The sequence below is a fragment of the Amblyomma maculatum genome, unplaced genomic scaffold (assembly GCF_055883805.1).
Source record: "Amblyomma maculatum isolate TAMU_Amacu unplaced genomic scaffold, ASM5588380v1 scaffold_20, whole genome shotgun sequence".
NCBI classification, from domain to species: Eukaryota; Metazoa; Arthropoda; class Arachnida; order Ixodida; family Ixodidae; genus Amblyomma; species Amblyomma maculatum.
In genome coordinates, this window is record NW_028146745.1 from 1,193,805 (window position 1) to 1,213,120 (window position 19,316).

General features: G+C 43.0%; 1 protein-coding gene across 1 annotated transcript; it reads right to left on the reverse strand.

Annotated features, from left to right (window-relative positions):
* Positions 1–2,472: 2,472 nt before the first annotated feature.
* Positions 2,473–14,269, reverse strand: LOC146171500 (uncharacterized). The gene is made up of 7 exons (XM_084586488.1): positions 14,265–14,269; positions 13,397–13,605; positions 11,089–11,139; positions 9,675–9,788; positions 6,169–6,413; positions 3,343–3,502; positions 2,473–2,723 (listed from the first exon to the last, which is right to left on the reverse strand). The coding sequence occupies exons 1-7, from the start codon at positions 14,267–14,269 to the stop codon at positions 2,473–2,475; spliced, it is 1,035 nt and encodes a 344-aa protein (XP_084442614.1).
* Between the last annotated feature and the right edge of the window lie 5,047 nt (positions 14,270–19,316).

Consider the following 19,316-nt stretch of genomic DNA (forward strand, 5'->3'; position numbering starts at 1 on the left):
CATTCGATGTTGGTGATAACATAGGCTCGATCAGGGTCCCAAATAGCCGCAGCATATTCAATTTTATGTCGTAATATAGATATAAGCAAGTTTTTCAAAATGGATCCCAAGCAGCACACCAACAATGGACCAGCGCTGGCGTTACATTGGTAAAAAACGGCACAAAAGTCGGACCGTCATTGGCATTTAGGCCAAAAGAGACTTTTTCCAACCTTGGGCCGACGTTCATGCCACGATTGGACCGCTCTCCAGCCTACATTTGTCCGACATTATGCCATGATTGAACCACTGTACTGTGCCATATATTCATGTTGGCCCGCCGTTCACCCATGATTGAACCACTGTACTGCCCATATATTCATGTTGGCCCGCCGTTCACCCATGATTAGACCTGTGTTATGCCGATGTGATAACATTGGCCCGACATTCATGCCATGATTGAACCTGCATTCAGCCAGTCTACCAAAAGTGGACATGCCACAATTAGACAATTGTTTAGCCTATCTGTTAAAGCTGGCCCAGAATTCAGGCCATGCATTTTCAGTGCATTCCAGCTAATATTTGCATTATACAAGCCACATGCTTTACTACTGCCAAACTGCACCCTTTATATACACATGCATAAAATGAGGCGCAACAAAAATCAAAGTGTTATCATTTATTTAAAAATAACATATTGTTAGGGTTTATTTAAAGAGCGATTCTGCACCTTAGCCTGATGTGCTAAGTAACAGATGGTGAGCTTCTTCTTCTTTCTCTATCCCGGAAAGCCTCTTTTTGCACTTCCTTCTCCTCTTCTGTGCGCATCCCTGACATTTCCCCCTTGGCAGACAAAGCCCCTGGGCTGTCAGAGTCCCGAGCGAGAGTGGCAGCGCTTCATTCTTGCGACATGAACTACCTGTGTACATTCTTGCGACATGAACTACCTGTGAACTACATGAACTACTTCCTCTTTGCATCATATCACGGACCTGTTCGTCAATTATCTTACGTTCTGAAGGTGAAACACGGTATGGTGTCTGTCTAATCGGGTGTGCAGATCCAGTGTCGATCATGTGATGGGTGCGGGAAGGCGGAATCGGTGGTGGCTGATCTCGAGCAAAGTCGAACACGTCCGCATGTTTCATAAGAACCTCCATCAATATTCGCTGGTCGTTGGTGGGTAGCGATTCATTTATTATAGACTTAAACTGGGAATCAGCATGATCGGGACATCTAGGTGAACGAGCAACGCCTTCATTGAACGCGGCGATGTGCATAGAAAGGCGTTCTTCAAAGTAGGCGAGTTTGAAACCACGCGGCAATACGGCGGGTTCATTGGTATGGTTGACAGTCCAAAGCGTGGTACGGCCCTCGTTCACTCGAACAACGCTGCGGGGCACCAACACACTCTTTTTGGCACCGGAAAGGGAAGTGGGTTCCACCAGAGCGTCGAAGGCATTGGGAACCGCACCCGAAGACACATCTGGGACGAAGATGGCGGACATCGCCGGAACGACGGTATCTTCGAAGACAGAAAACACTTGGACCGCCCGCGGCGATTCTTCTATGAGGGCCGATCGAAGGCTGGGGCTTATTGATATCTCGCCACTGTTGAAGTGGAGAGTTGCGCCACACTGCTGTAAAAAGTCAACTCTTAGAATAACGTCGTGCGTAAACCGAGGGAGCACCGTAAATTCAGTTCTAAACTCGTGTCCAGCCATCGCTACATTTACATAATAAATACCAAGCGGAACCAACGATTCTCCCCCTACACCTCGAAATATGACAGTTCTATCCCAGCCAAACATAATTTTGCGGCCGAGACGGTTCTTAAAATCTAAGCTCATCACGGAAACTGTAGCACCAGTATCCACTAAGGCCATAACACAAACACCATCCACTGACACTTCCAAGCGGTTCTTCAGCATAACGACCGGTAGAGGAATTGGCAATATCGATGACCTGGCGACCGCACCTCCATCGGCCGCACACGCTAGTTTCCCGCTGGCGGAGAAGAACGGCGGGGAGAAGGCGATTGTCGGGAGTGGCGGGCAGGAGGAGTCAGGCTGCGATCAGAAACTGGCGAGTCGTTGCGTGGTGGTATGTAGCGGTAGGAGCCCGAAGGAGGGGGATAGGTCGGGTCATGGACTTCTGGGCTCACAGTAGAACGGCGATTTGTCCATTGGCACTGGTAGCGTGGTGGCGGGTACCGGCGGCGGCAGAATCTGGATATGTGGCCAAGCATACCACAGCGGTAACAGACGGGTGGTTCACGAGCACGGTCCAAATAATAGCCCTCGGTAACAGGATCGCAGCGATCAGCAAAGTCCAGCCGCTGGGGTTGTTGCGGAGGAGGTGGCGCCCTGTAGTGGGAACGAGCTAAGGGAGCAGGGCCATATGAGTCGTTTCGGTAGTCACGGACGGGAGGAGGAGCGGTAGAACACCAAGAAGAGCGCTGGCACACCGGGTAGAGGCAACTCATGAGCAGCCTCAGGTGCCAGCAGGGCCCTGCAGGGCAGCACTGGAGGTGTGGGCCGGGTGAGGCAGTGAGGGTGCCGTACTGGATGTCGCCGAAGCACAGGGGTTCGGTGTGGTTGCCAGGCTGGCGGCAGAACTTATATTTAGTGTTTCGGCAAAGCGCCGCTTTCTACCGCCACCCCGGTCCACTGACCCTGGCAACCACTTCTTAATGAAGCCGTGCGCTTCAGCAACATCCACGCCTGTCTTTTGGCAGATGACATCTGCACAAGATAAATGGACATTTTAGGCCAACAGGAACACTTTGTTGGCTCACAGAAATCAAGCTTTTTCACTGAAAGAAGAACAGAAGAATAAAAGGTAGCGTAAAAGGACGAGGAACCAGCCCAGCAACATCTTTTATTGAAAAAAACAGAAGAGGACACACAAGTAAATGTTACACGGAATGGGCCTCATAATTCAAGGACTATAGGCAACCAAATGCAACTTTAGAAAAAGCTCTCGCAAGAAAGCTTTTCTAACCAACTGTATATAGCTACTATGACACTATGGTCCACCTTTCAAGGACTAGAGGGGGAACACAAATAGCTGGCCAGTGCAACATGACTGCAATGCTGCGAGAAAAGATGGACTTGACTGGTTTGAGGGCTTTTTCAAAATACATCTGCTGTTCATTCTTTAGATGCCCACTGAGGAAAACTGCAACCAGCCCCACAAACAATTGCAGTAACAAAATATTCATCTGTTATAAAAAAGAAGTCGTAAGCTGGGTAAAGTGGTAACAGATTTTACAGATGGAAACAAAGTGCAGCAAAGCCTGTTACATGTGCTTTCGCTCATGTTTTAAAATTAAAAGCTACTGTAATTAATAAAAAAATATACCTGTGACCACGCTGCACAATCTAAGGCCGATAAAGGAAAGTTTTCCTTTCCGGCCGTGCAGACTGTACAGGCGTTGTACGGACACCCCCATGATGGCCGTCATGGCGTTGGCCGCCACCTCCTTTAGCCCTTTTCCCCCCAGGCGGAGCAGCTGCTGTCGCTGAAAAGAAAGAAAATCATAGTTCCGCAAATGCTATTAGACATAAAATAACAAGTACTGTTAGTTTATTTCTGAATAGAATAACTGAGATAACTGTGTGACCAATTGTCAGCAGCTCATACAATTGTGCCTGCTATTTAATGCATCATTCTTGTATGATGCAACAGCTCTCTACCACTGCAAACAAAGACATTTTTTTTCTAATTTGCTAGGAGCAGACAAATTTAGGTGCTGAGCAAAAGTGGTCGCTCTTATCATGTTATAACTTGAGGCTTTTAGCAGATATGTGTGCTGGATGTATTTGGGCTGCAGTCCCTAAGGAATTCGGGCTAAGAGCATGCTGTAGAAGAGGGGTTTGCAAATTTTAACCATCTGGAATCCTTAACGTGCACTGACATCGCACAGCACACGTGCACCTTGCTTTTCACCTCCATGGAAAAGTGGTTGCTGCAGCCAGGTTTGAACTCTTTTTGGGTTCAGCAGTTGAGTGACTGAGCCGCTGCCACGGGGCCCATTATCCCGAAACTGAGCATGATCTAATATTATGTACCCCAAGCACATGAGTAAAGCTGCATGCCTAGCAACCACTTTTCTTTAAGCAGTCTTAACATTCCTGTTTTTGGCAGCAGATCAAGTAATGAAAGAAAGCATGATATGGGCAAGAGAGGAAAAAGTGGGGATAAAAAACAGCTCGAAAACAAGGACTTGACACCACAACATAAACAAAACACAGGGCTGTGAACTCATGGGCTGTGCATGAGCTCCCACATGAAGACAGCATACAGTTCCGTGACCTGAGAATTTCAATTTTGAAAGGGCACATATGTTGGATGTATAATCCTAGATCACAAAAGGCACTCCTCCCCTATAGTAGTGCTCATTGGAAGGTAGTGAAATGAGCAGTTGCCATGAATTGCCTCAATTACACGTTGGAAAAATCATGTTGTCATCAAATATCTCAGAGCGTTAAAATACAAGCACAGCGTTTGCACATGTCCGGCTATCCTCCAGATACTTAGCAGTTGCAGACAGCCTGCTAAAAAAGAAAAAGATCAGTAAAAAGCAAGATAAGCAAGATCAGAGGCTGACAACACAAGTCATTCCGTGCATTCGCAAAGTATCCCATAATTTAAGAAGGTTGCAAAAAGATACAATGTAAACATGCTCTTCTCTGCATCAAGTAAGCTCTAAAAACCTTGTCCAATGATGATGAAAGAGCAAAAGCCGCATTGTAGTATCAAGCACCAACTCTGGTTCACCCGGTGCACTACAAAGGTAGTTTACAGTGTTCCACTCACTTGTAATAGAGTTTACATTGGTCAAACAGGACACTGTTTTAATGAGAGAGCCAGGGAGCAATATGATTAAGTCAAAGACGGTAAAGGGAGTAATCTTGCCACTGAATGCAGAAACTGTAAGTGTAAGCTAATTTTTCGAAAAACCAAGTTTCTTGGGTGCGAGAAAGATCAGACTGAAAGAGATATTGTTGAGGTATATCATATCAGAAAAGCGGAAGATCAATGTGTCAGCCCCCCTCATTGTTTCTGTATGATAATGAAATAACCTTTCAGGACAAACACGGTTGACTACCACATGGCAATAACAGCACCATACTTAAGCTTGTTTTTATTTTATATAAAATTTAGTTGGAAGTTCGTCCTGTTGTGTGTTTCTTCATGTCCTCATTTTTTTCGTGCTGTGAGCACTATACGTTGATGAATCAACATCAACGGGCCCAAACATCAGTGTTGTTGCACAGTTTGGTGGTATAGTGTCAAAAGCGGTTTGAGACCATATACAAGACCATGTAGTAGTATCAATTCCTGAAATGAAAATGTAATTGCCAAAAGCCCTGCAGCACGAGCAATTGTAATGCTTCCTGAAGCAAAACTGAAACTTTATGCATTAGACATGCAGGAGTGTCGCTGCAGATGTGACACCCACTGCGGACATGTTGCAGTGCTCAGTTCAAACTGCAAGCACTTTTGCATCAGATTTACATGGAAAGAAAAGGACAGTAATAGCCAAATGTGTAGACGTTACTTTCTTAGAGCAATAAAGAGAAATAAAGCACAGTTCGAATTTAGTGCCATGGTCACTGCAACAAGCCTCAGCAAACATTGCCATCCTCACTGAGCTTCCACGCCTCTTACAATAATTTCCATTTTCAAGTGAAAAAGTGTGTAATTTCCTCATGCTGCAGTGCTTTTGAAACTTGTTTATTGAAAAAAAGTATGGCACGATTGATGGAATTGAACTCCCCACTGCCACTAACCACCAAATCGCAATTAAAGATTTAATAACTGAGTTTAGTTAACCATGTAATTACTAAAGTTTAGCCGTACATTGTGCCTGTTGCATCAGGAAATGCGTTCCTACAATCTATTTTTTCTAGCCTCCCCTTATTCAGAATTTTTGAAAATGTTCACTGAAGCACCCAGTAATCTGTATATGCAGCTTTCATGCACAAGATATTTACATTAATAAAACATGCAGAAGTGACAACATACTCAAGCAAATCAGTAAGAATTATGAATATGATGAGCATGTTATCCACAGAGCATGGCATGCACCTTTTTCACAAACATCTGAATTACTTTATATTGCAAACCCTGACTAGGTACTCATTTTTCTCAGTTAAGAATTATTAAAAAGCATTAGATTACCAGTGCAGCTGCCACACCATCATCTTGCAAGGCAGCGTCGGCTGCCTCCAGCTCCTCTGTAGTGTAGGCGGGCAGAGCAAGGGCGGGAGGAGGTGCTGGTGGGGAGACTGGCTGCGCAGTGCTTGGGCCTGGCTCTCGGTCCGACCGCAGCAGCAGGCTATCTTCAATGCGCTGCACGCGCTGGATCAGCTCCCGCTGCTGCTGTCGGACCTCAAGCAAAATCCTCAGCACCCTGAGCACTGCAGCTGTAATTGAAGCAAATAATAATAAATTCAGTGAGAGTACAGCTTCCTAAGGCCGATAGCATCACTTATGCCCTAGGCACCAATAAAACAGTATGAGTGTAAACAGCAAGAAGCAACATGCTGCTTATGCTCCTAACTTTCTACAGCTTTCACAGAGACACTCATAACGCATGCATCTATTCCTTGCCAGCCTAATGTAAAAGTTATAAATGTCATCACACTGATGAACACTTAGGTCAAACAGAGCTCCTCTACGTGTGACAGATAGCAAAAGAGCTGCGATATTGTTCTGCAAATGCCTCCTCAGTCTGGGCTTCTGCCAATGGTTATGGCACTTCAGAAGCATTTCCACTGCTACTGCATTGCAGAAAGGATTAATGTATTCTTCTACTCTCATGAGAAGCACATGCTAATAGGGAGTCAGAAAGCAGAGCAGGCCTTCGCCTGTAATTTAGCTTTGCATCATTTGAAAAGTGTTTTTCATGGCAAGATGATATTAGAAAAATTCTGGAGGTAGGAGTCTGTTCTGTGTAACTACAAGTACTTTTGGGAGCTAATGCATTACACTTGCTGCAGCAAAGATCTCTATTGCACTGTTGTCCTTGGCTGATAAACAAAATGCAACAAAAAGGTGAATCATGTGTCAAGTTCCACATCAGAGGACAAAGTAAAGATTAAATCCAAGATGAGCCCACCACCATGTGGACGTAAATAAATACAGGAAATATATAAGATACAATAACATTAGCTCTTGGGCCAGTTGGTGCATGTTGAACATAATTACAGGGGTGCCAGCGGAAACACAAAGATGCGTACACAAGAACGAAGAGGTAGCTACAGACGGATGCTGGACTATCAACTGTGGTTTATTGAAGAAGCATTGCCGCACAAAAATACACATCCGACACATGCGCATCTGCAGCACCACCGCAGATGCGCATGCGTCAGATGCGTGTTTTTGTGCTGTAGCTACCTCTTCGTTCTTGTGTACGCATCTTTGTGTTTCCGCTGGCACCCCTATATTATGTTCAATATTTCAGATAGGCTTTCTTCATACATCTCTGCACTATCGAACTGCAGACACTGCACACAGTTGCCTATTGCTTATGACAAAAAGGAACAACACAGAATTCTGAAAAAGGAACGCTAAGAAAAATTTGCCACAGTAATTCATCACATTCCAATGCAAAATGCAGTGCATAAAGGGTGATGCACAGTAACATGTTTCAAAGGCTAGGAGCTACACTATAGTCATCTGCAATATCACTAAACAGAAAATTTAGTTCTGATCAGACCTCTAAGCAGGTAATCTTGTTTTGCATACCTTTTACAAAGTAACTGCGCAAGCTGCAAGGTACCACTCCTAGGCTTTCTTTTTGTTTATGCACTAATCAGGGGTTCTCAAACTGGGTTCTGCAGAGCTCAGGGGTTCCACGAGCTTCTACTGCCAAAGAGCAAAAGTATGCCTATGCCGCACTGATGCCGAAGCAGGGGGCAGCCAATAACCTGTGAGCTGCTGCGTGATTCTATGCACAGTCCAGCTGGGTTGGACACGAGAATTGAATGTAGTGCTGGTCTTGTGACTAGTTTACTGTTTCTAGTTTTGCCATCTGGATTTTGCTTATAGTTTCCAGTATAAGTGAGAGGTAGGCATTGAATAAAAAGGTAGTTGCCAAAAGCAAGAATACAAACAAGTGCTTACAAAAGTGAACTAAACAACAAAAAAAACCAGGGTGGGTTCATGATCAAGCAACACCAGATGATAGCGATTTGAGAAGGAGGTGGGGGGGGGGCAAATTATTGCATGCCAACTGGGATTTGCGAAGACTCCCTTTTAATATCTCCTGTTCCACGAATATGCTGGCAACATTTAAATGAAGTATTCCATCACAGTGGCATAAAGCAGACATATGCCTCAAACGATGCCCAAATATTATTCCACAAGCTAACTCGCTGGAAAATCAGCTTGAAACAACTGCCTCTTTCAAACAGCAAACTTTTGCCAGCATATATGTCAAACATGATCATCTAGTGACTCATTGTTGGCATCTGTCAGCAAGATAAACATGACGTCATACATGGCATACAGTCCTATGTGAGACGCTCTGAGAGTATTAGAATAAATAGTGCAAGCATTTTTGCGTGCACTAAATGAAAGCATTTTGTGGTAAACACTGTTTAGCTTATTGCCACTTTAAGTTGAAGTATGCAAATAAAAATGGAATTTTAAGTCAGAAAATGTGGCACCATCTCTATAAAGCGGGCTGTTTTTTGCCGACCAACTGACATTTCTTGCTAGGCACAGGCGAATGTTTGAGAAATAAAAAAGGTCGTAATTATTGCTTATCACACATAAATCTTGCTGTATGCAAGAAAAGATGAATGGCAGCGGATGCTGCAGAAGGTGGTTAGACTGCTGAGATCTTTCCTAAATGAGAGCGTGCCACCCTGTTGGTTTTGGGTACCTTATAAGGGAGTGCACAGGGGCTGCATGATGTCCAAATTAATTTTCTTCCACATTTTACACTCCATCTGAGGCACTGCATTCGCTTCCAGCTAATGAACTTTTAAGATACTATCAAAGACAACAAAAGTTAAAATATGAGCCCCTTTGACCTGTATGCCCCTGGAAGTGAATAAATTATTCTGCAAGAAGAAAAAGCACAGAACATGGGACCACTGCACGCAGTACATTAATGGTGATGGCTTTCTGGTGATCGTAGGCAGAGAGAGGCAGCAGCAATGCCAGGATCCAAAAGATGACAACAAAAGTTACTAACTACAGCAGCCAGTGCAGTATGAATGACAAAAGCTGAAAGCGAATCGAAATACTAGGTTGTATGTTTTAGCATTACTTTGGTTCAGTAGGGACTGTCTTTGAAGAATACCAGTAAACATTTTCAGAGTTATCACTTTCAAAGAACATAATTTCAGTCTGATCGTGAACTCCGTGTAATACCTTCCTAAATATTTATTCTCTAGATATTTCTGGCAATGCCAACTTCAGTTCACTAGCATAGGATATACTGAGGAAAATAAAATTTGCTGCTTTTTTTTTAAGGCTAAACAGGTCTAACCTCTAGCTGAGAGCATTACTTGATAGCAGAGAAATAGGAGTGAAAATCAGACAGGAAAAAATTGGTAAGACAGGACAAACATTTGTCCCATCCTCTCACATTGTCCCCATGTTTGGCTAGCATTCCTGTTTTTTTGCTCTAGGTTATTTTACATTAAAAAAAGAAAACAAAGTGAAAATTTCACCTTCAACAGTCCCACTTTCATTGGCAGCCTCCTCGGAGCTCAGGGCTGCACTTTTCCTGCCGACAGCTTCAGAAAGTGCCACTGCTGGCACTTCAGCGCCTTCATTCAGAGGTGCTGGAACACGAACATCATTAGTGGTAATGCAGGAGGCACAAAAAATAATAAACAAACTGTCCAGATTAAAGGTAGAACGAGAGGAAGAAGATGGTTTACACGGTATGAACGAGCACTGAACAAGGGTAAGTGGAGTACGCCTCAGTTCGCAGGTCGATCCAACGTTTCGATAAGTGGACTTGTCTTCGTCTAGGCGGAGACAAATTCACTTGTCGAAACGTTGGCTCGACCTGCAAACTGAGGTGTACCCCATTTACCCTGTTCAGTGCTCCTTCATACTGTCCAGATTAAAGTGAGGTGGTGCTTTTGTTTGACCATTCTTTGCCAGGTAACAGTAAAAGGCACCTATTTCAAACCCCAAGTTGTGTTAATTTATGCAACCCAGAAAGACAGCAATTCCCAAAATAGACCTCCCAGCTTGAGTCGCATGGAACAGCGGCGCCCGTGCACACGCATCAATCATGCACACTATAGCAGAAGAGTGACTAGGATAAAAAGTCCCCCGTCTGTCAAATATATCCCAGCAGCACTGTTTCACTTTTGTTAAATTCACAACATTCTGCCGCTGCCATCAAGAGCCATGGTCCATGCAAGCATTTTTGAAACACAGCAGTGCCATTTGTGAAGAGGCATTACTGCTACTGTACTGCACTGTGAAAAGGGCTATGCAGGCATCATATTATAGCAATTCTTCAACACTCCTGACATTGTGCACAAAGCAAAGTACTTGATGTAGCCATGGAAAATGATCAATGTTGATAAGTTTTTACCTCTCAAGTACAGACAACCATATTTCTGGCATTCATCACATAAAACTACTGTGATGCAGGAGGTTTTTGGCAGTATATAGTATCATTCAATAATTAGAAAATTTTTCTTGATCCCTTGAAGGCCAAATTAACAAGATATTACTATTTTTTTCCTTATTCAAGGAGCCAAAATCACTCAATACTTAATGAGCATGTGACACGTGTACATCTGGCCATGCTTGCCTAACTCAAGAAATTTAATCATTCCAATTTCAAGCAGTCTACTAGAAATTTCAACACTGCATCTTTACCTCTTGAGTAAACTAAAATTACCCTAGAACTGCGGGCAACTGGCAGTTTGCCAAGAAATGGTTACTGACATCTGTATACTGACATGAGAATATACGGTAAATGTGTTCTATTTCTCTGAGAGTGCAATGAGCTACAGTTTTTTTTTTTTGCAGCTCTTGCAAGCACCTACTGCCATATATTCACAATCTGAACTCAAATCAAGCTTATAGATTAAATGTCGATGACAATTCATAACATACGAGGTGATGGCAGCTCCACTTCCACGGGCCAATCTTCATGGCCCTCGTTTGCTAAAGAAAGAATTGCACATTAATATCATCTTCAGTATGCAAATAATTTTTTGTTAATTATAACTCCAGGAATTATAATTACCAGAAACTGCCGACGTCTCCACAGCAGATGTGAATTCATATTTTCGCATCTTTTTTTCGGCGCTCTTGTAAGAGCCTGCAAAGAATTAATATGAAATGAATGAAATTTGTACTACACCTGCACTACACCCATGATAATTAGACAACACAGGAACTGGTTGAGGATTTATATATTGGACCAAGATAACTGCGTAGGCAAAAAAAAGTTTTCTAAGTGACAGGGAGATTGCCTTTCTTGAAAATGCTTGGAGGTTGCATACATATCTGAGTGGGCTTTAGTGTTGTGTTATATGGTTTATCTGCATCAACACTTTCACACCTTTGAGTGTTTCTTTATATACCAAATCATTGGTAAAGAAAACCCTTAATTGTAAGTCAGCGCTTGTCCCGTGTTTTCCTTTCTCTGAACCCTCTTTCTTTTCTTACGCTGTAGTATCATGACCATAGGTTGGTATACAGCTAGTTGGTATAGCTGTGCCAACTAGCATGGCCAACTCAATGTTTTGCTAGGTTTACCTGTTGTAGAACTGGCCATGTTGACTGAAATTTCTGGCATAGCTCACTGCTCATAAACGTTAAAGTTTGAACATTGAAGTGCTGTTTATTTAATTTTCTTAAATGGTTAAGGCACAGACAAGTGCAACTACTTAGGCCATTGCCTCAACGAAGTGGTTTTCGATCAGCCTATGACAGATCAAGCAACCATCTGCTGATCAGCTTCATTAGCATTGCGGGTCTGAAAGCACTAGACTGCTGATAGTGCTGCTGTAGCTGCCGGTATGACGCGGCAGATTGCCGCATAATAAGCTATATGTAAGACATATATTGCCCAGCCCAACTGATCATGCCTTTATGCCGGCAAAAACACATATTACATTTATTGTTTGCTTGGTAGCAATGTTCGTCAAGCACTCCCCTAAGATGCACACTGCTAATATGGCTAGTCATGTATAAAAATAAAAGAAATCTGTTCTTTGACATATTACCTCATTGCTGACGCTCTGCTGTCTGTCATGACATCTTGTGAGCATTTAATTATGGCGGTCACTCTTAATGGAAGGGGCTTCCTGATCACAATTACATATCGCATTTTTTAAAATATGCAACAACCCCGGTCATCGAAACTTGGAAGTAGGATCATAGACTTCCATAGAAGCACAAACATGCAATTGGTTGAACGACCTGCCCTTCTTTATAAATTTCATTGATATCATTCCTCAACGCTTGGCCATAACACATACACATCCGAAAGTGCATGATACTGCTGTATGCAAAAGAAGTTCTAGGCTACTTTGCCGAATTGACGCTTGTTCAGCTGCCCTTGTAACTGCAGTCACCAGTCAGTTCAGCCAACAGACTCCATCCATGTTTGAATGCCATTGAAACACTCATGTGGCAGAGGCATTCTTTTATATTTACAATTAAAACGTGTTTCCAATTTCTAGGGTTTAAAAACTATGCAACACATGGCTACGGAGGAGATGGCAGAGAGCCTTCTTCCCAGGCGGTGTTATAGAGGTTGAGAAGGTACTCTTTTGCGTTATCTTTTGCGTTAGCAGAGTAAGTGATTCCATCTTCACCAGGAGCCGACCGAGTGGCGCTAGCAAGAAGTGCAGCTTCAAGCTCGTGTAAGTGTAAAAGGGGCATCAAGGTCAATGCTTGCACAGAAGGACAACATTGTGAAAGAACACTAATTTACATCAAGTGGGATAGTTTAACAAGCACTGATACTATACTGCACAAGCACATTCTGCACTGCTCCATTTCACTGCATGCACGTAACACAGGGACTCGTCCCAGCAGCAAAGTGCCTGACGCTTAGCTGCTGCAGCACGCTTACTTAAAACTGGAAGAAAAAAAAAACTGAACCGCATTAAACTTTTCTGTCTTAACTGTAATTATTTTGCATGTTGACTCCAGCAGTTACGCTGAAAGCTGTAGGACTTCAAGAATAAGGCACTAGTATGTTTCAAAAGTCGCCTTCGATCGGCTTACAGAGAACAGTTCATTCCTCTTTGTTTTTTGATAACTGGCTAAGTGGCTGCTAAATTACAACTTCTTAGTCGCAATTTAGTCACATAGAGTTGAAGGCTCAAAGAATTTCTTAAAGAGCTCTTTACGATTGCTAGCCAGATCATCATCATCTTTACATAGTCTACAATGTGACTATACTTACGGCAAGAGGCAACCACTGTCACTGGGCACCGTGTCCATTGGTGCCCGCTGGCATTTCTATCAGCCTGGCTCTTTGCCAGGCGAATCACTGCCGTTGGGCTGGCCATAGGCCAGAAGCAATGGCTGTCGCCATCAAGCCAGCCCACCGGCACAGCTGCCAAGCTGTCCTCCTCATCTGGGAACTTCACCAATGCGAATGGTTTCGACATGCTGCGGGGAGAAAACAGGACAAAATATTAATAGAGAAGTGTAAAAAAACTTTTTGCAGCCCAGTGTCTAAGCCCTACAGCCAAGATAATTATTGTGATATTCTCTAAGTACTCCTGTTAGGCTAGCCATAAACTATAGTGCCCCTCTACAACTGACGTCGCTACTCTCACATCCACCTCGTTCTGTGCCGCACCACACTCCTGAACTCTCATCAAAAGCAAGTTGACAGTTACGTGTGTCACAAGTGCTTGCAATCTGGGATTTATTTAAGCAATCTTTCTGCCTGTCGTCATGCGAACGAAATGCACATATCACAGCCAGCATCATAGCATAGAACTTGAATATTGCACTGAGTGCACTTTACCAGGAGCAGGGGGATGAAAAAAAAAGCAAAATGCAAGAAAAGGCCAAACGAGCAAGAGAGACAGGAAACACATTGCTTGAGATTTTCACCCAGTATTTCATGTCACATGTATCCTAACCATGAAAATCAGGTGAAAATTTCCTGCTCGTTTCGTGCTGGCTGGGAGCTACTGGTTTGTACTGGTGTCTGCTGAAACCAGCAGACGACCCGACGATCTTCAGTTGGCTTGAAGGTGTACAAAAGCATGCATTTGAGTTTATGCAGTCCCATACAAAAGCTTGTTGCATACACTTACCGCATTTTTACGCATTTCACTAAAAAAAAAAGAACGGAAACTATGTACCAATATTTAAAACATGGTTCTGGTAAGTCTAGGTTACATTATAAGAATTATAGTGGGCTGAAATACAACGGTAGACGATCGAAGAACAGGCAATTTTCCAAACAAGCTAAGCATATGTCTGTTTTTTTTTTTCTCTCTCGAGCAGTAACCACATAGTGGAATATCGCTATGAGGTATTCCAAGCGTCAGGGACACAAGAAGTTTTATCATTTAGAAGAAACATTTCCTTTATTATAGCATAGTGCACGTTACTGTTTACTTCTGCTGTCTGCTAGCGCAGCAGACGACGCACGCGTCTCATGACAAATCGGCATTAACTCTCTAAGTGCAGCGAATACATTTATGTACAAGAAGTTATTTTTTAAATAATGTAAATAATTTTTATTATGTCACGTATTTCTTGCATTACAGTTTGACAATTGCAGGTTTCTAGCACCTATGACCACGTCCTACGGCTTGAGCCATAGGCTTGAGCCACTTGAGCCTCCACAAGCCAAAAGTGGCTGTCCTGAAGTCTACGCAGTGTAATATCTTGAGGGAGTGCCGAATTTGGCGACAGATGTTCGTGCCTGTGTACCAATGCGTGTTTACGAGCGCGATGCACCGCGAGTATTTTGCGCTTTTAACATGTTTGGTATGAATTATTTTAGAGCATTTCTACGTAAATTTGAGCGATATGACAATCTGGCAAGACGCAAAAATGTAAAACGACTCTTCTACAAGGCCTAGCACCGCGCTGCAATTGTGAGTAAAAGCTTATTTCTCTCTCGTGTTGTGGGTCTTCACGACTTGTGTAACGCGTTAGGGCTCAGGTCCGGCGGTTTTGCTAAGACTCATTTAAATGAATGGAAAACAGCAACGCAAACGGGCACAGCGGTTCTCAGGCACGTAAGCCCGGCAATGATGACCGCCGCTGATCAAAATCGAGTGAACTACTAAGTGAGGTGATCACTTTTGTTGGCCCGTAGTTCTGCCTAAGTATATTTGACTTATCTGTGACCCGTAAAAACACATGTCCGATTGGATTGTTGCTACCTGGCAGATTTGCGAGGACTAATTTATGACACTGGGGAAGACCAACAGTAACGCAAGCATGTCCGGCAGTGATGGTCATTACTGATGAAAACGGAGCGAACTACCGAAGTGAGGTGGTATGACCCCGTAATTCCAAATGGGCCGTATTTTTGTACGCATGTAAAAAAAAAAGAAAAAATAATAATAAAACGTGACCTTAAAAGCCTCTGATTGTTAGTGCTGCCCGTGAAGCGGTACTATAATAGTTACGTTTAAACTACGAAGCAAGCCTGGAGATATATAAACAGGCAAGAAAGAAAAAAAAAAAAGCAGGAGCTCCGGCCGAGCTAATGCGCTACGCCGCTGTAGCAGTAGAGTACGATGTTCGTTTTCAAAACTAAGTTATGCTTGCCTTTACTGGTTATGGTTATAGTTCGAGGAGCTACATCGCAGTGCAGCTTTGCGAGAAAAAAGCTCAGCATGCTCAGAGGAAAGTTACTTTCGCCGGCAGTTTCGCGGGAGGCAGAACGCGCAGTACTGATATTAATGCTATAGTCGATATATTTAATTTATTTTCACCGCTTACCTTGGTACAAAAAGGAGTACTGCGCTCAGAGCGGCAAGGACGAGAACGGAGCAAAGCACAGACAAAGGGATTTTGTGAATACTTCTATGTTAATACGTCATTGTAGCACATCTAAAACAATCCAGAAAATCTTTTTTTTTTCTTCAGTGCTTTGCTGTTGCTGTTCTGCATATGGCAATTTGTTATCTTGAGAGCATTGTTGTTTTCGTTGTGTTGCTACCTTAAACTGCACTCTCACATCAAAAATTGTTACAAGTTGTTTTTTTGAAAATGGATTTTTATGAAAATTTTAGATGCTAATCACTAGCAACTCTTCCGGGTGTGATAACCTTCAATGAAATGTGTACTATTGTGTAACATGTTTCAGATTTGCAAAGTAATGTAGGGAGGGGCTTCGTTATGACAGACAACAAAGGAGCCAACAGCCATTGAAACAAAGGAAAGCATAAGGGATTTTTTTTACCATTCTCCTATGCCTCCCTCTGTGTCTGTCGGCTTCTTTGTTATCTATTGTTTAGATTGGCAGCACGGACATTGCATCAGGCACTGCGTTTGAAACTAGAAGCTTGGTGGAAAGCTGAATGTTTCCCTAATCTGCTTATTGGTGCCTGTTTCGACATGCACTGTGGAAGCTATGTCTTGGACTTGGTCATGGTGTCTGTGATGCCACCTGAATCCAATGTACAGAAAGGTTATTACAGACTTGCTTGCAGAGTACTGGTGACCGTGAACTCTTGCTAGCTTTCTGGTAATGTGTACCACAATAATTTTAATGGCATACACTGTGTAGCAGCATTTGGATGCTCGATCTGTTGCATACACTGCGATACTATGTGGGCTGTTCTCAGAAGCAATTAGGTAATATAATCCTTGCGACACTTGCTGCAGTGTCACACAAGTGCCCCACTTCATCACTTGGTTATTGACTGCACTGTTTACAGTAATGCCAATCGAAGCCCAAGTAGGCTAGCTTTCAATGATAATTCGTTTTTGGATGTCTTGATACTACTATAGCTACTGCAGCGTATAGGTGTGTCTTGTGTCGCATTCCATACAAGACAAAAGCATTCAGCACTGAGCAGCCAGGTCTGGCTAACGGTGTGTATACCTGTAACCTCACTGGTAGCACCAGCACTTACGGCCTCATGCTAAGGCCATGTACTTACACTGCTCCTAGAAATGGTGTTCTCAGTGTTGAGTGAACACAGTTGGTATGTGTGGGTTTAGGTTCAATATGCACTAGTGCACACAATGTGTGACCCACCTTCACCCTTTCTCAAGTTCTGGTGGAGCACCATTCATGAAAAATTTTCATTAAAGGCTATGTGATTATACAGCCAAGCCCACTTATAAGTGGGCTTGGCTGTATAATCACATAGCCTTTATTGAAAATAACACTGTAAAAACAAAAACACCTTATTAGGTGTTTTCGCATGTCTATAACTAACACCCATGCACCCTTGAAAAAAAGTGGCTTCAGAGTGCCAGTACACCCTCAAAGATGGTGCTTCGGTTGGTCATAACACCCTTCTATGGGGCCAATGCGCTCGGGTGTTTCATCACCTTTACACCCTATTGCAGGGTGGAAGCAGTGGCATTGCACCCTTACACCCGTTGATAAAAATCAGTGCGGATAACGTCCATATATTGCATTCCCTAATTAGGAATTACTTTTGCCACTACACATTCCTTAATGCTTTTCCTATGTGTACATTTGCAATCAAGCTTAATGGCATTCCTTTTAACCACCTGTAATGCCAAATGAGCATGTAAAGAGATGCTGCATGCCATTATTTTGACATCTCGAATGGCCCATGCCAGTATGATTGTTTTTTCAAATTCACAGATCATGTTACAAAAAATGTCACACAGAAGGAAACTGGAAGTCTTTTATTCGGCATAGAAGGGTCAGGGTTCGGGCTAGTGGGTGCTCGGCTGCTGGTGGAGGGGGGGGGGGGCAGGGGGGCACTTGTGTTCTGTTTCTTCATTGATGCGCGCTATGGAACCTCATTTATTGAACAATACTGCCACTCTCCACCGAGAGCTTAGCAGACAGGCAAAAACATACATGGTATGTACGTAAATACCTAAAAAAATGAAAGAAGCAAAACAGTTCCAACAAATGCAGACAACAAAGTATACATTTTTTTCAAAAACAAAACCGAACAATGAACACAACAGCATGGTGACATTTCTTAAAAAACAACAACAAAACTTTTAGTCGTATGCAGCAATAATCGCAGTACACAATATTAATACTATGCTTTGTCAGTGTCAACGCGTGCGCCTACATAAAATTCGGCCTTAAGCGATGAAATAAAGCGTCGTGCAGCGCATCTTGGCTTCGACACGCAGACGCCCAAAAAGAGGTGCTCTATAAAGCAGCACAAATTGTCGGACCCCTTGTCATATGTCAGATTGAACAGCCAAAATCGACCCATTATTGGAACAATACCCTAAGTAGAGTCGATGACTCGGAGAAGCTTCCGCTGCTGAATGAAGGGGAAATGCTCTTCAGCTTCTTTGATGCTGCTCCCAGTATACCCGACGCACGGCGTGACAGGCTTTTCTTCCTGTTCCTTGATAAAATTGCGAAAGAAGTGCATAACAGAGCAGCTGTATAAATATGCACTGCACCTGGCAAAAAGCAAATTCAACATATTTTCTACTCTATATTTAGCATACGCCAATGCCCCTTTAGTGTACAGCAATGTGCTGGAAAAGGGCCCTATCGGAAACCACTGGTGGTTATCTCACAATTAACAATGCAGAGTATACTATTACCCATTTTTATTCATGCAGCATGCTGTTGCATGGTAATTTTAGATTATGCAAGGTATTTTATCAAACAAAAATGGCTACACTCATCAAAAGCACCTGGGTTAGAGAACTTCTATGCTGCCCCACGAACTTTTCATTTCACATGAACTGGAATGCTTATTATGATAGTTAAAAATGTAAATAAACAATAAACAGCACTGGAGCACGGTGTTTACTACTAAAAAACAGCTGGCTCAATTGAAGGCTTCACACAAGGCCTACAGCATACCCTGCAATGGCCAAGTAGATACTGCAGAACCAAAAAAAAATAACGTGGAAAGAGCATACTTAGTGATGGGGCACTACAAAAAAAAAAGTGCATGTAATACATAACACATAATGCATTTCTGAACTTTTGCACGTCTTCTTGTGCTAAGTATGAACCAGCCAAGCCCTAGGTCATCGCAATGCTTCCTGAAGTGTTTACATTTAAGGTTTAGTAAAAAGGAAAAAGTGTTCTCGCTGCTCTACGTGGCAGTTCTGAAACTTCATCACACATTATTCATTGAAAGTGTACACTGGAGCTTTGAGTTGAGCGACAATTACATGTGCAACAGCAGAGCATTACCAAACAACCAAACAGC

Excerpts from the sequence above, each read along its gene's own strand:
- LOC146171500 (XM_084586488.1), bottom strand. Across the intron at positions 9,789-11,088 it reads AGTGGAGCTGCCATCACCTC|CACCTCTGAATGAAGGCGCT; the intron begins GTATGTTATGAA and ends TTCGTGTTCCAG. Across the intron at positions 6,414-9,674 it reads TGAAAGTGGGACTGTTGAAG|CTGCAGTGCTCAGGGTGCTG; the intron begins GTGAAATTTTCA and ends CTTCAATTACAG.